At 38.2% G+C, this 17680-nt stretch overlaps 1 protein-coding gene across 23 annotated transcripts in view; it reads right to left on the minus strand.

The window, feature by feature from the left end:
- Positions 1-3168: 3168 nt before the first annotated feature.
- Positions 3169-17680, minus strand: part of LOC127435273 (pleckstrin homology domain-containing family A member 5-like) — a 207633-nt gene continuing 193121 nt past the window's right edge. For 21 of the 23 annotated variants that reach the window (XM_051688606.1, XM_051688601.1, XM_051688605.1 and 18 more), the window contains 8 exons: positions 17174-17297; positions 16902-17017; positions 15912-16115; positions 10564-10722; positions 10148-10293; positions 9912-10048; positions 6802-6924; positions 3169-4233 (listed from right to left, as the gene is read on the minus strand). In XM_051688606.1, the coding sequence (XP_051544566.1) occupies positions 6818-6924; positions 9912-10048; positions 10148-10293; positions 10564-10722; positions 15912-16115; positions 16902-17017; positions 17174-17297 (993 nt within the window). In that variant the 3' untranslated portion in view covers positions 3169-4233; positions 6802-6817. Of the gene's footprint in view, positions 4234-6801; positions 6925-9911; positions 10049-10147; positions 10294-10563; positions 10723-15911; positions 16116-16901; positions 17018-17173; positions 17298-17680 lie in introns of those variants that run through there. The other 2 variants (XM_051688585.1, XM_051688604.1) reach the window with 2 other exon arrangements.

Genomic DNA, 17680 nt, shown 5'->3' on the forward strand with positions numbered 1-17680 from the left:
GGGGAGGAGTGAGCGTGACGTCAGCGCTTATTATGAATGCCTCCACGTGCTCGCAACACTTCATATACACAGGATGAAGTTGAAACGTTATAAATAACACAATAGAAATGGTTTTAAATACACTGTGGACTACATCTATTTCATTACGAGATGCTAATCTGCATTAATTTCATATTCATTTACTTTAACTTCTTTAAGGTCTAGGTAGGAATTGACTTTTGTCTCTAACTGGAGACTGGAGATTTTTCTTTAGTTTTTTGGTTATAAAAGACAAATATAGCTGCAAGCAGCAATGACAGGCCCAAGCACAACTGGTCCATTTCCACCTGGTGGCTTTCGGAATACAATGCAAGGTGGAAACATGCATTTGGCATCTGACATTAATCTAAACAATTTTGAAGCAGTTTGAGTAAATCCAAGAGGACTATTTTAAAGTCAGTTGTAAGAGCCACACTTCCTGTTGCCAGGTGGTGGCACTATGACCATGACCCAAAATAGTCAAATCCATGTGATTAGCCCCCAAGACTAAACATACATCTCAATTTTCATCAAAATCATACACTGCACACAGAAGATTTGAGACACTTCCTGTTTCCCATTTTTCACTATTAATTTAATGCCTCGCCATGGCAACACCATTCGATATATCAAAATCTGTTCACAATTTATCATCTTCAATGTCTTGGCATAATGTTGTCTAAATGTGGTGACAGTCTCATGAATCACCTAGGAGGAGTATTTAAAAGTTCAGAGACTACAATATTCAAATAATCCAAAATGGCAGACATAATGACTATAATTAAGAAACTTGTCCGGCTTGATGAGAACTATATATATATATATATATATATTTGGTGACTATAGGTGAAAATGGGGGTGCTACAGAGGCTGTCTTACACACTCATTTTAAAGGGGGTGCCCCCCCCCATTCATGAAGTTTTGCCCAGCCCTAATGGCCGACAACTCTGATGTGTGTGCAAAATCTCAAGAGTTTTCACATGTTATTTATCCCAAAAGTACCAAAAACCTTGAAAGAAGAAGAAGAAGATGAAGAAGAATCCTTAGAAGAACAATAGGGCCTCCACACTTTCAGTGCTTGGGCCCTAATAAAAATAATTTCCGTTGAGTATATATTTGGTTAAAGAAAAAGACGCACATGGTTTTAAGACGTAAATCATACAGGACACACCAAATATTACATTTAAAATGTTTAACTTTTGCTTTATGCTGCTTTTCAAACAAGTAGCATACTTTAAAAATAAAATATATAATTTTGAATCATGTATACACAGACAATTTAACTGACTAATTAGGATAAAACACACTGAATTACTATTAATTGAGTTATTCATACAATTTATTAAGTAAGCTAAATGTCATAGTTTTAATGGGGAAAAGAAAGATTATATTTTGGTTACTTATGTGAACCTTCAGATAATTTATTTTGCTTTTTATTATAAAAATGTATAATTATATTATGCACAGGCCTATACATTGCTGTATTGTATAATAACAGAACATATGTGAGGTATTCTCATAACTTGTAGTGTCATGTACCGGTATATATATTTTTACATTAGCATTAATTACTTGCCTGATATGCAGAAACTGCAGTGAAAGTGCAAGTTTCGGGTTTCGTGCAGGTGGTTTCATAAAAGCATGTTTTACTGGTACTTTTTCTATAATTCCGGTCTGATTGTTGTGTTTGAAACGTTCAACCTAATCTTTACACATATTTCTTAGGTGGGGGGTTTCCAAACTCAACCAGTGTTGTTACATTATCACATGAATTTAGATCCAAGTAAACAAAAAAAGTGAGTCAGTTTAAACAGAGATTATTTAGCCGAGACGGCGTACATGTATTAAAATGTCAGTTAACTCGAGAACGCACATGTGCATAAGATAAACTAGCCTTAAAAACAGCATGATTTAGCGTAATCTGAGCTAAAGCAGCACAAATTATGATACCATTGTTGCCAGATTTTACTGCTGATTTAAAATATGTCCTTTGATCGTAATCTTGACCAACCGTTTTGGAGATGTCGGTCTTTCCCCATTTAAGCAGATAGGAGCTGTACTTATTATGCCACTTATATAGCGTTCCCAAAATGGTCGCCGAGTGGACTGACTTGCCTTGAAAACGCCTTTTAAATGTCCTTGCGGGAAAGCACCGCTAGATGGCACCTGTTTCATGCTTATAGGGTTTTATACTGTCTTAAAAAGAGCTTCTGGGATTATACAGTATAATCAACGGACACACAGTCCACAACAGTGATTGAAATTCTAATTAAGCACAAGAATCAAATGACTATCTGTGGACGGTTGGACAGCTGGCGTTACTGTCCTCTAATTAGTGTGGCTGGATAATTGTGCTCTCCCCAACATGAGGTAGTTTGACAGTTTCCAGTGTTCATGGTTTGTTTCATTCAGCTTGGTGGACTGATGACTAACCAATGGTTCAAAATGACTTGCTTTGCAACATTTTTCACCTTTTGGATGAACCCATTGATTCACAATGTGATAATGCAAAGTGAATAAATGATATTTTAAGGAAAACGAGCCTATAGTCCACATACGTGGCGATTGTGTTTAACAGCGTGCCGTTTCGCGATAAATCGATGAAATTTTAAAAATGGCATAAAAGTAATGGGGCTCTAATCTTTTGACTCAAACAGGATTCAATGTAAAAACTTAATAAGATTTCTTACCATATGTAGTTTTGTTGCTGTCTACCAAAGACAAACTCGGCTGTGATCAGCGCCATGTTGTTCGGTCGCATGACTGGTAAGTGTACATCGAAAGTTTAACCCTTTACTGACAGCAGAGAGTGTCCTGAACTGAGTTAAAATCAGTTGGTTAAAATTAATTTTAATTATGCATAGCCTATAGAAGTCAAAACATATAGTCCACACATGTGGACGCGGGGTCTCAGGAGGTTAAAGAAAAGGAGGGTTGAAATGAATTTTGTGGTTATCAATATTATGCCACAAATGCTGTCGACTGAGCTTAACTTGTATTGAACCTGAAATATTAAATATTATAATAAAGTTACATCCAGTTTTACAACTTTGTTGCCATGATGACATAACACCATAAACCAGTGGCATAGCTTGTGTGGTACAAGCCGGTATGTATTAAAATAATTATTTGGGTCAAAAAGGCACCAAATTTAAGAATGTCAACATTTATTACACATGATATAAAACAGATGAAATATGAACATTTGCATATTGACTCTGATACATATCTTATGGTTCTCTGCTCTGCTGATTGTATGGTGTACATTATATACATAATGAACTTTACAGTTTATACATAAAAAGTTAAACACCAAAACCCTGCTTATTGCTTCTTTTTTTTTAAACTTTTTTTTTTAAAAACACTAACTTCTCATGTGCTATTCTCCACTATGCTCAAAAGCGTTCGAGCGCTGCATACCAAAGCATATCTCTGTAATACTCTTCTTAAAACATTAATACTCTGTACTCATCTCTCTATTTAAATATATCTCAGCCATAGAAAAATAAAACGTAAGCTGGAACATTCATGAGTGTGTCGGGAAACAGTGTGGTGGGTATTGCAGACTATCCAACATACAGATCATTTACAAATCCATAAAAGTAGAATCCTGTTTGTCGACAGCAGTACAGCGGCACCTTATTGAAATTGTCTGTTGTACATCATTTATACACAAATCATCTGATATAAACAGAGTAAAAAAGAAACAATTATGTTGTACAGTGCAAAAGATGAGTACTAAAAATCGTGTGTCAACCAACAATGGGGAAAACTGGGAGCGATCAATTAAAACTGATATAAAACAAGCAAACGATGAACACAACTCTTGATAATTTGAATAAAATGAGCGTGGCATGTTATTAGTGTGTTTGTATATACGCGAATGTACATCCAATAGCACCTAAACCCCCTCATTACCCAAACACACTAAACTCAAACAGAATAAAACTCTGTAATCTAAAATGTGACTCATAAAACCAAAATATGTAGGAGTATAAATAATAATCACTATAAACGCATCATTTTCCCTTGGATTCTCTCACGGCGGTTGGCAAATGGGAGCGTGGTTGAACTAAGGCCTGGACGTTGGCGTCTGTGTTGGTCAGATGATACAGAAGTAGGTGGTACTTCCTGTCTGGTTTAAGACGGGATGTTTTTGGCTAACCGATGGAACGTCCCTTCAAATGGTGCTGTTTATCGAAGACAGTGGAGGAACTGTGGGGAAAAAACAAACAAACAGATTTTACACCAGTATGAAATCTCTAATAAGCCTTTATGAAAAGAATTTATGCATACATGGGTCAAATACAGTATAATATTTGGACACATTTAAGTCGCACTTTAGTTATTGCGTAAATAAATATTAAAGTGGCACGTGTAAACAATTTCTGCTTGAGCTTTTCTCAGGAAAAAAAAAAACAAACAAACAGTGACTTTTGCTTTTTAGTGGATGTATGATTTCAGTTCCCCTCAACAGTTCAGCACATCAACTTTGAACATGTTCCACTAACGTTTGGCAACCAGAAAACATGTTTTTTTTTTTTTTTTAAAGTGGATACAGAGCATTTTAAAGTGAGCCAGTAAACTGCACTATAGACAGTGACAAGAAAAAGTATGTGAACCCTATAAAATTAGCTGTTTTTCTGCATTATTTGGTCATAAAATGTGATCTCGTCTTCATCAAAGTCACAAGTATAGACAAACCACAATGTGATTAAGTTAACAACACACAAACAATTGTAATCTTTCATGTCTTTATTGAACACATCCCATTAAACATTCTCAGTGCTGTGGAAAATGTAAGTGAACCCTTGTATTTAATAACTGTTCGATCCTCCTTTGGCAGCAACAACCTCAACCAAGCATTCCGGTAGATGCGGATTAGACCTGCACAACGTTCAGAAAGCATTTTGGACCATTCTTCCTACAGAACTGCTTCAATTCATCCATATTCTCAGGATGTCTGGTGTGATCGGCTCTCTTGACGTCATTCCACAACATCTCAATTGGGATAAGGTCTGGGCTCTGTCTGGGCCACTTCACTTTTTTAAGCCATTTTGTAGTGGATTTACTTCGATGTTTAGGGTCATTGTCCTGCTGCATCACTCAACTTCTACTGAGCTTCAGTTGGCACACAGCCACCCTGACATTTCCTGTAGGATGATATCTTGATAAACTCGATGATTGCAAGCGGTCCAGGCCCCGAAGCAGCAAAGCAGTCCCAAATCATGATACTTCCTCCACTGTACTTCACCGTTGGGATGATGTTTTCATGTTGGTAAGCAGTGCTCTTTTTATGCCATACACAGTGCTGCGTGTTCTTCCCAAACAATTCAACATTAGTTTCATTAGTCCACATTTTCCCAGTAGCGCTGTGGAGTGTCAAGGTGGTCTTTGGCAAACTTCAGGAGAGCAGCAGTGATTTTGTTGGAAAGCAGCAGCTTCCTTCGTGGTGTCCTGCCAAGAACACCATGCCTGTTTAATGTTTTCTGTATAGTAGACTCATGAACAGAGATGTTAACCAGTTACAATGATTCCTTCAAGTCTTTAACTGTCACTATATGTTTATTTTAATACCTCATTGAGCATTCTGCGTAGTGCCCTTTGGGTCATCTTTGCTTGATGGCCACTTCTAGGGAGAGTAGCCATAGTACTAAATTGACTCCATTTAGAGACAGTTTGTCTAACTGTGGACAGATGAATATCTAAGCTCTTGGGGATAACTTTGTAACCCTTTCCAGCTTTATGCAAAGCAACAATTATTGATCGTAAGTCTTCTGAGATCTCTTTTTTTGAGAGGCATGGTCCATTTCAGCAGATGCTTTTAGTGAATAGCGAACTCAAAATGTTTGAGTGCTTTTTATAAGTTAAAGTAGTCTAACTCACACCTCCAATCTCGTTTCATTAACTGGATGCCACGTTTGCCAACACCTGACTCTAATTAGATTTTGTTGACATCATTAGCCTAAGGGTTCACTTACTTTTTCCACTAAACTCTGAATGATTAATGAGATTTGTTCAATGAAGACATGAAATATTATAATTGTTTGTGTGTTGTTAGCTTAAGCACATCATTGCTTGTCTATACTTGTGACTTTGATGAAGATGAGATCACATTTTATGACCAATTAATGCAGAAAAACAGCTAATTCTATAGGGTTCACATACTTTTTCTTGACACTGTATGACACTCATGCCTCATATAGAACTATTGGTGTTGAGAAGATTTGCTCTTAATTACATCATTAATTAGGGACTGTTTATTGTTGCTGGGACTCTATGAAGCTAATGAAACCATGATGGGAGGCTAATTACGGCTTCATTTGTGAGGATCCTTCAGTTTTGTTGGAGAAGCGACAGATTACTGCATTCACACACACTTATATTTAAGATGCACTAAACATGCTGAGCATTGGTGTCAATCTGGAAAAAGTACTTCTTGCACAAGTTGGAATAAAATGCCCAGACTGATTTTTATGAGCAATATTTTTTTATGTACAGTGAAACAAACAAACAAACAAACAAGGAAAAAAACCCCATTGAATTTAAAGGCAAATGTGCAAAGTGAAATATAAATGACAGAATATTAACTGTCGAATGATAAAGATGAATATATATATATATATATATATATTATTTTGGTAGTCTAGCTAAAACGCAAGGTCTGCAGTAAATCATTGCTGCTTTTTGTCTGGATAAATCAGCCAACATTTAATTAGCACAGTGGCAGTTTATTGTGTTTGATTATGAGGCAGGTTTATTCTGATGTGAGGAGTATCTTACTCTTCCGTCTCTTCGGTCACACACACATGAAGTGCGATCCATCCGTCAGCTGTGGGGGGGAGGGTGGAGGAGGGGGAGAGGAGGAGGAGCTTGGAGAATGGGGCGGAGTCGACAGACTGTTCACTGCAAGAGTCACACCGCATGCCCGCAAACAAACAGACAAACAGACAGGGTTAATCAAACAGACACGTTCAACAAGGGACCCAAAATTAACACTTGCCTTTGGCTTGGGCACGTAAATAACGTTACTAAAACAGCAGGTCTGCAATAGTGTTTGGGAGTAACTAACTAAAAGTAGCGTCAGTGCTAACTTTTCAGTAGCTTCGCTTTTTTCACAATAGTGTAGCTTTAACAGTAACAAGCTTCATTTTACAACAAGTAAGTCTGTAGTGTCACAAAACATTATTTTTGACACATTGTATTGCAAACACGGCAATGGAGCCACGGGAGAAATCAAACTAACGCTCAACTAAACTGTCCGCTCTCTAGTGTAGTGCTGGGAAAACCAAATCACATAAGTGAATCAGAAGTTGTTCTTCCAGACAGTTCGTGTAAATGGGTTAAAGTGAGGCATTTACAATGGAAGTTAATGGGGACCAATCTGTAAACGTTAAAATACTATTTCAAACTTTTTGCCACAAGACAAACAATATTCGTGTTAACACAATTTTAGTGTGATAAAAATGCTTACTAACCTTTTCTGTGTAAAGTTATAGCCAATTTTACAACTTTGTTGCATAACGATGTAATGTCAACAAACCCTAAAACCCTAAAATGACTGTAAAAATGTATTTAAATAACTTTACAACTCAAATAATACTTGACTTTTAGCAAAAGAATTAATGTAAGTGCTTTTATAAAATTATAAGCTTCACATTTCTGCCGTTAAACCCTCCAAAAATTGGCCCCATTGACTTCCATTGTAAGTGCCTCACTGTTACCTCGATATTTGCTTTTTTTTTTTTTTTTTTAAGAAAAGGAGGGACGAGTCGAAATGAATTTTTTGTGGTAATTAACATTATGCCACAAATGATGTCGATTGTGCTTAACTTGTATTGAATCCGGAATATTCTTTTACCTACATATGTAAAAGATATTAAGTATTACATAGCACCTAAAACAAGATAAATAGCCATCATTTTCCAAACCCACACATGTAAAACACAATAGCAAATTCTTGAAAATCAGACCACTTGGGCCAAGAGTCAAATAGGCCCACCACGTTTTGTTCAGATTGGCCTTTGTTAACCTTGTCTAATAGCTACTGAAAGTTGATTGGTCGATGGCAGCCATGGTTTTCAAGATATGCAACTGTTTGATGACACATCGGACAAAGACACTGCATGCAAAATTTAAAGTCGATCGGACCAACGGTTCCTTAGTTAGAACTATTTTTAGGTTTGTCATTGGTATAGCGCCACCAAGAGGCCGAGACATGCAGTTATTTTCATGTGTCCTCAGATTGACTCTCTAAACAAGTGTTCCAAATTTGGTAAACATATCTCATTCTGTGAGATCTCAACAGTAATAACCATTTAACTAAAAGTGGCCATGCTCACTTCTTACGTTTTGGCATACCATTGCGACGATGAATCGAAAGTTCAAACTTTTTGGGATAATGATTGATATTGGGACACCAGAGTATCTTTCTGCACTGGTTTGGTTCCAATTGGGTGAACAACCAAGGACTAGTTCGAAAAAGTAGGTTTTGCTAAAAATCCAAAATGGTGGAAATGAAATCGGATATATCCGTTTTGTTCGTCAAGGATTCCAATGATATAAGGCACTTGAGTCTGTGACATTACGGTTCAGGAGTTATGGTCTAAAACAGGTTTGCCTTTGTTACAGCACCCCCATTGGCCAATCTGGGCGAGTCCATGCACATGTTTAGCCAGCAGGAATCCTACCATTTCCCACAGTTTCATGTCTCTGGGCCTTACGGTTTGGTCTGAACAATCAGTTTTAGGGCAGAATAATAATAATAATAATAATAATAAACTGACAATTACAACAAGGTTTCAGCACTTCATGCTCGAACCCCTAATAAAGTGAAAATGAGAAAAAAAAATTAGAATAATAGTCCCTCACTGACAACAGTGTAAATAAATTACATAAAAACACTTTGAAAAAGATAAATGACTATTGAGTGTCTTCAAACATCTTTTACTTCAATGGAAAACTTGCCATAAAAAGTATATCTAGGAAATCCGAATTTCTGGATTTGTTTTTTTTTCCCCCAATTTAGAATGCTCAGTTCCCAATGTGCTTTTAAGTCCTCGTGGTCGCGTAGTGATTCGCCTCAATCCGGGTGGCGGAGGACGAATCCCAGTTGCCTCCGCGTCTGAGACCGTCAACCCGCGCATCTTATCATGTGGCTTGTTGAGCGCGTTGCCACGGAGACATAGCGTGTGTGGAGGCTTCACGCCATCCACCGCGGCATCTGTGCTCAACTCACCACGCGCCCCACCGAGAACAAACCACATTATAGTGACCACGAGGAGGTTACCCCATGTGACTCTACACTCCTTAGCAACCGGGCCAATTTGGTTGCTTAGGAGACCTGGCTGGAGTCACTCAGCATGCCCTGGGTTTCGAACTAGCGAACTTCAGGGGTGGTAGCCAGTGTCTTTTACCACTGAGCTACCCAGGCCCCAAATTTTTAGATTTGTTAAAATTTCTGCCATCTCCACCGAAATTAAATATGAAGAATAAAATGACAATTTAGAAATATACTAAAATATACAAGAAACTGTCTCGTATATGTTTTGTGCATTTGTACAAGGCAGAAAAAGCCAAATAATGACATTATCATGGGAACAAAAATCTTTTTTAAAGAAAATAATGTAAAACCCAGTTTCATTGCCTGCATAAAGTACATTTTCCTCAACTGACTGTCATTGGCAGGTATGGAAAAAAATAGTTAATTTTAGAGGCTGCATTTAACACACAAATACACTACAATGGGTTAAGTAAGATGTTAGTGGTACAAGCATCAGGTGCACAAAGGAAGCAGGAGAAGGTTTGGGGGTGGAGAAGGTTCATTGAACACACTTTCCTTCCAATACGAAGTGATTTTGGAGTTTCGAGTTCAGTGGAGCTCATCAGCTCACCTGACATCAGTGTGTTGTGTTTGCTGTTGGTCAGCTCATAAGAGACGTCCTGCTCTTTACTAGAGGGCTTCTCATCTTCCTCATCCTCCTCTTCATCTTCCTCTGTGCCCACACGGACCATGACAGCCGTCTGCAAGCTAAAACATGCCGCAGAGAGCGGTAGACACTTGTGTTATAAAATGAGATAGGCCGCAAACATTCAGGTATACATCATAATGCATTAGGAAGAACTGTACCTGTTTTGAGTGGCAAGAGTTCTGCGGTATTCCATGGGAGTCGGGCGTTTAGGGTCCATTTCCTCCTTGTTCAGTATTGGTTTGGGACCAATACTCTTAAAAAGAGCCTCTTTGATGGAGTCTGTTCGAGAGACTGACTGTTTCTCCTGTGCAGAGAGAAGAGAGGAAGAAAATGTGAGCAGCTTTTGGCTGTGGAAAACCTGCTGCCATTATGCTAGGGTGTTGTGGGTGGTTGTAAAGGTGTTCTGGGTGAAAATACACAGTTCACTAGGCTTTGGAACAGAGTTTGTTTCTGTCTTACTCTAAGGTCTGTGAAACGTTCAAACCTCAAGGTTTTAAAACTTGGTAATCTTTCAGGCCAGGATTTTTCCAGATGTTTGTATTCACAACTTTAATGACCTAGTTTTTGTTGTTACCTCTTTCTCCAGGTTGTCATTCCCATGTTCCACATCTTCAGTATCTTTGCAGTTCTGTTCTGTATCAGTCGACTTTGTCAACAGCTCTCGTTCCCCTGGCGACGGGTCCCTACGGTTGTCCTGTTCGTCTGGCGAGATCACAGGGCTCTTCTTGCGTGCCTATTGGAACAAACACTCGCCGTTAAAACACACAGAGCACACAGCATCAATAGCAACAGAATAATGCTGGACGATAGAACCAATATAAGGGCGTTTATTTTTTTATTTATTTTTTTAACTATGGACACTTTTAACACTGTGGACTTCTAGAAAGTAAAGTGTTGTTGAAACAATTTTTATACACTCAATATGTTTTTATATTTGTCTACTAACAATGTCCAACAGTGTACGTACATGCATCGCTGGAGATTTTAGTCACATTTTCTGATAGTCGTGATAATCCACCACAGCGTCATTTCCAGCACATCTCAAATTCTGTATTGTGTTTAATTGAATTCTGTGCTGGAAATTATGCTGATTGAAATTACACTTTAATGTTTAAGAAATAAAACATTTGACTTCTTTGTAAGGCTAATTTCATGGCTAACATTTTATGTATCCTAAATACACATATAAATAATGTTTTCACACTTTTTGCATACTGTAATTTGAAAGAATTACAGCTTGATTGCAAATAACACCCAATAAAAATATTCTGCTCACGAGTGATATTTACCTTGATTTTTCTTTGTTTTCTTCATATTTTATTTCAAACATACTCTTCACTGACACTTTTGTCCACTTGTTTAACAAGTATGCGAACCTTTGAAAAAAAAACTATACTGGGGCAAAATTGTTTGGTGTGGTGGAAATGACACCACAACTGTGGGACAGTCATTTTTCAATTTTTGAAAAATGTATAGAAATAATCTTCACTTTAATCGATAATTTTTTTTAATCAAATTAATTACACGACGTGCCAGTGAATTAATTAAATTAATCGCATATCAGTATTTTCTGAGAAAGGCCCTTAAATAAAAAGTATTTAGCATATAAAAATTAAAATACTTATAAATATAATAAATATTATAATGCAGATAATTCAAATAAATTACATCATATCTACCTACACCGATCAGCCACAACATGAAAACCACTGACAGGTGAAGTGAATAACATTTATTATCTCGTTACAATGGCACCTGTCAAGGGGTGGGATATATTAGGCAGCAAGTGAACAGTCAGTTCTTGAATTTCATGTGTTGGAAGCAGGAAAAATGGGCAAGCGTAAGGATCTGAGCGACTTTGACAAGGGCCAAATTGTGATGGCTTGACGACTGGGTCAGAGCACCTCCAAAACAGCAACCTACAAAAGTGGCCCAAGGAAGGACAACCGGTGAACCGGCAACAGGTTCATGGGCACCCAAGACTCACTGATGCATGTAGGGAGCGAAGGCAAGCCCGTCTAGTCTGATTCCACAGAAGAGCTACTGTAGCTCAAAGTGCTGAAAAACGTAATGCTGGCAATGATAGAAAGGTGTAAGAACACACACTGCATCGCAGCTTGCTGCGTATGGGGCTATGTTCCCATGTTGACCCCACCGTCGAAAGCGCCTACAATGGGCACGTGAGCATTAGAACTGGACCACGGAGCAATGGAAGAAGGTGGCCTGGTCTGATGAATCACGTTTTCTTTTAGATCACGTGGATGGCCAGGTGCGTGTGCGTCCTTTACCTGGGGAAGAGATGGAAGCAGGATGCACTATAGGAAGAAGGCAGGCCGGCGGAGGCAGTGTGATGCTCTGGGTAACATTCTGCTGAGAAACCTTGGGTGCTGGCATTCATGTGGATGTTACTTTGAGACGTACCACCTACCTAAAGATAGTTGCAGACCACGTACACCCCTTCATGGCAACAGTATTCCCTGATGGGAGTGGCCTCTTTCAGCAGGATAATGTACCCTGCCACACTGCAAAAATTGTTCAGGAATGGTTAGAGGAACATAATGAAGAGTTCAAGGTGTTGACTTGGCCTCCAAATTCCCCAGATCTCAATCTGATTGAGAATCTATGGGATGTGCTGGACCAACAAGTCCGATCCATGGAGGCTCCACCTTGCAACTTACAGGACTTAAAGGATCTGCTGCTAACGTCTTGGTGCCAGATACCACAGGACACCTTCAGAGATCTTGTGGAGTCCATGCCTCGACGGGTCAGGGCTGTTTTGGCGGCACGAGGGGGACCTACATGATATTATTTAATGTTGTGGCTGGTCGGTGTATTGTGGCAGCAGACAATATAAGCTTTTATAGTTTGATTTATTTCCATATAATTGAACAGAACCCTATTATCGGCCTACTTCCCTCTGCACTATTTTTTAATTTTTGGATGCTTTTAAGTGTGCTTGCAGAATCCTCATATGTTTTAGAACACTGAATCAAGTTAAACGTTGTTTAAAACTTTGAAAAACGTCTTGAGATCCCTGCATTCTGTTTTACACGGTCCAGCTATGGAAGGCTGCACTGCCAGCTCATGTTTGTTTGACCGCGATGGGAGAAATGTGCCTTGAGCTGTTTCTACCAGGAACAATTCCAGGCACCTTTATACAATGGGCTTGTTTGATGAGGGGTGTTGCCTGTACAGTTGGAGTGGCACTGACTGCCCCCTACTGCCACAAATTCACAAAAACATCAAGGTGGTACATCAAGCTTAAATTGCTCCTATGGTAGGAACATTTCTTATTACTGAATTTACATGCAGGTCGGGTGCATGAATAATTGCGTAAATTTATTCAACACTTTATTTTAAATATAATTCATCGCACTAAATTAACACGTTTAATCGACAGCCCACAATACATATTGAAATGGTTTCCTTATTTCTCTCTTTGTTTAGATTTTAATAGTTTTAAACATGAAATAATTTGTATTTTAATAATGATTTTCATAGTTTAATATTGAAGGTCTGGGTCAAGGCTAAAACAGTCAAATCTGTACATAAAAGGCCTTTAAAAAGCAACAACAATAAATCACGAAGGCCTGGTAATACGTTTCCAACTTTGTTTAAATTAGACCTTGAAGTAAAAAAAAAAAAAAGATGAAATCTGTTTTAGTATAAATCAACCCCTGGCACAAGAAAGTGCCCAAAGTAAAGAAACACCCATTTACAATATATTTGCTATGATTATGCAAGCAAAATACATATAAGCAGCATTTTGAATAATACAATGCTCTTAATGGCTGTGATGGGCTAGTTTTACACTAGATAAAATAGTCACAAAAATACTGACCAAGATGGGAAATTTTATTCATTTCTGTGAGTCAGTTTTTTTGCAATGGGCATTAATAAATATTGCTATTTATTAGTTTAAATTGTTATATATTTTTTAAATAAATATGATTAAATATCATTCTTGCTTCAGTTAATTTAGTGAAAAACAGTGTGGGAAACATGCCTTATCTGATACAAGTAGTACAGGATTTCTTGCATTGCACATTTTGATCTACCAGGCAACAATTTCTGTTTAGTTCAAACTGACTCTTCTGCAATTACATAAATATTGAGATATACATCAAATATTGTGAAAAGGCCATAAAAATATATATGTCATTTTGTTCAGTTACAATGCCCAGTCCAAATACATAATTTGGCTCCATAAAACAGACTCTGGTTGCTGTAAAATATTTTCACAGAAGCCCATTTTTGAAGGCTGGCAGGAAGCCAGTCAAGCAGCAAACTGCAAAGTGCATTACTGTAGGGAATAATTAGGGGCACAATTCATCCACAGACTTACAGTGGCTTTAAATTACTGAGCCGTCTCAAGAAACTTATGATGGCAGAGCAGGTTTATTAATTAAAAGCCCTCAGGACCAGATGTGTAGATGGGTATAGGTTGAAGCTAAGGGCAATGAGACACGGATGACTTTTCCACCAACACAAGTCATGGGAGGAAATGGCCAGTGGGCACCAGTTCTGGAGAATCACTGTTAGGTTCATGCGTAATTCATATCCTGTGCTTCCTCGAACAGTGCTGCTATGAGGCAGCCAGCTCGAGCATTTCTAAGCCCGAGCTGATGCAGTGAACATGAAATGCTGTGCAAAGCAACAAAATCACAGCCAGTTAGAATATTTCTAATGTTTAATATACAGCTATGTGAAGTGGGAGTTTGGACCAATGGGATTTCACTGTGGGCGGGGCTTTGAAGCACAATGTGACAGCAATGGATTCCAAGTCACAGCTACTCAGGGCAAAAAGTTGCCAGTAAAAGGGAGGAAAATGTACTGCTTGTTGATTTATTGGGTTTCAGACCTTTCCTACTTGAGCATGCTACACAACTCCTTATCCAGGCTCTTGTTATATCTAGACTGGACTACTGCAATGCTATTCTGGCAGGACTTTCTGCATGTACAGTCAATCCTCTGCCGTTGATCCAGAACGTGGCGGCACAATTGGTCTTCAACAAGCACAAGAGGGCATGTTATGCCTCTCTTCATCGATCTTCACTGGTTGACAATGGTCAGCTTATGATCAGCGGGTGAGCGGTGTCTCGTGGTGCCATCTCACAGAGGCACAGAATCACTTTACCAGACTTTCACTTCAACGGTTCCTCACTGGTGGAACGACCTGCCAAAGCCCAACCGAGCAGCTAATTCTCTAGCCACCTTCAAGAAACATCTAATGATGAATCTCTTTCGTGAGCACTTGACCAAATCCTACCAATGCAATGTTTTTCTTCTAAAAAAAAAATAAAAAAAATAAATTATCAATCTATTCTTCTCTCACCTTCCTCTCAACTTTGTATTAGTGCAATGCTTGTATTACTGCCTCCTGAGAAGGAATCGCTTCTGTTGGTTTCTTAATTTCTAAATCGATTTGGATAAAAGCAACTGCTAAATGAATAAATGTAAATGTTAAAATAAATGTTTGTGATTACTGGATACAGATTTCTACAATTTGTTTTGATTCAGACCCGACTTGCTATTGAATCATTTACTGTAGACTGATTTGTGAACGATTTTGACCTAATGAATGACAAGAACTGAGGCAAAAGAATGATTCACTCACAAATCGAACATCACTATGGCTTACGAGCAAGTTTTCGTTTACACAAGAGCACCTATCTAATGAGATATTTTTAGAGCAGTGAAAACTAGAAAAATTTAGATTTTATGCAAAAATTTCCATGACTACGTTTTTATCAATTTCTATGACCTTTTCAGGCCTGGAAACTGCAACTTTAAAATTCCCTGATATTTCAAGGTTTTCCATGACCGTATTGACTGTCTCCAAACAGTTTTCCCCAAACAATCCCTCCATCTTCCATTGGTCCAGACAGTCCCACCCCAAACTCACGCCACTGATGCTAGTACCTGTAGGGTGTAGTACGGGTTGTCTTTAGTGAAGGAGAGACTACGAGACAGCGAGCCGTCCTCTCTCCGCCGCTCACGTAGCGCCCCCTGCTGGTGCCGTCTGATTCGCTCCATTTGCTCCTCAACGCTCATGCGCGTTCGGCCGACCTCTATGGCACTGCTCACATGATCCACAGCACTGCGTGGACGGTCAGGCTGGTGAGACTAAATACATATAATATACATTAAAACAAATATACATACTCACACCCCTTTGGGTTGCCTTTAGAGACTTTGAGTATGTTTGGAATATTACCAACTGTTTATAAAGAAAGTATGAAGTATATGCATATAGTGCACAGCATGTGTATTTTAAATTTACAGTAATATCAACCGCAATTTTTAGCATCTTTTTCTTGACTCATTATCTGATCAGAATCCCAAAACACACTTTAAATCCACAGAAACTTAACAATATAGCATGCATGATTGCATAATGCATCCTTTTTCCACATCCTATTAAAACAAACAAAAAAACATGCATACTGCCCAGTATATACTTTTAAAAATAGTATGTGAAACAGTATGCAACAATAAAACATTCAAAATAGTCTAGTATGCTACATTGTACCATGACCTCACTTTTTTGCATTTTTATTGCAAAGTGGTGTTCAGTTATCTCAAACATAAATATGGTTATTTTGCATTCTTAATCAAATTTGGTGTAAAAATGTGTTATCTTTTGGTAGCCTTATCAAACAAGTCAAGAAAAAGATTAATAGAAAGTTGAAAATTATGGCTGATATCACTTCCATTTTTTTTGTTACAGTGGAAATGGAAGGTCAAGTTGAGCACATTGCATTATGATATACGATATCTCACACAGTGTGTTTTGTTGTATACTATACATGTTGGCAAATGTAGTAGGCTGTTCTTGCTGTAGTATGCTGCATACTGGAGTAGTAACAGTAGTATGATAGTATGCAATTGATTTAGCTATGATGTACATACTGTTCTGGGATCAGGCTTCTTGCTCTTCCTCAAGGTTACATAAGAGGCGATTGTGGACGATTCAGGCATGGGTGATTTAGTCCTCGGGCTGATCACTCCAACAGGGTAAACTATACCTGACAATAAAAGTCAGAGAGAGAGAGAGAGAGAGAGAGAGAGAGAGAGAGAGAGAGAGAGAGAGAGAGAGAGAGAGAGAGAGAGAGAGAGAGATTAGTTAACAGCAAGATCGGGTTTATTTCTGTGGTTTTAAGTGCTGCCGTTTGTCATGGCACCTTTGGTAACACTGGGTGGCTCTTTCTCTGCAGACTGTTCAGATTTGTCCTCACCGTTACTCTCATCAACCTCTGCAACTGTTGTAAGCTCCGGCTCACTCTTATACAGACGGTAATCTGGTCCCTAGAGAGCAGAGATTTACACTATTTAGGCTACATGCAGATACAGTAAACGCACTCAAAGAAACACTGAAATTATACTGATGATGGCGACATGAAATGGACACTCTTGATCATGGATTAAACAATATAATGGGAATGAGAATTTAAGGAATATTCCAGATGATTTTCAAATGCACTTATAGTAATACACTTCTAATGTAAGTCTAGATCGCAAGTAGGCCAGTAGATTAAAAGGAGATAACATGAATATAAGGAAAGCTTATTACAGGTTATTGACATGCATATAAATAAATATGGAATGAGTAACCAAATTTATTAATTGACATTTCCTTTCTTAAAACTAATTGTTGGATAGGAGACTAGCTAAAATGTTATGCTTGCACA

This window comes from Myxocyprinus asiaticus, chromosome 45 (genome assembly GCF_019703515.2).
Source record: "Myxocyprinus asiaticus isolate MX2 ecotype Aquarium Trade chromosome 45, UBuf_Myxa_2, whole genome shotgun sequence".
Taxonomy (NCBI): Eukaryota; Metazoa; Chordata; class Actinopteri; order Cypriniformes; family Catostomidae; genus Myxocyprinus; species Myxocyprinus asiaticus.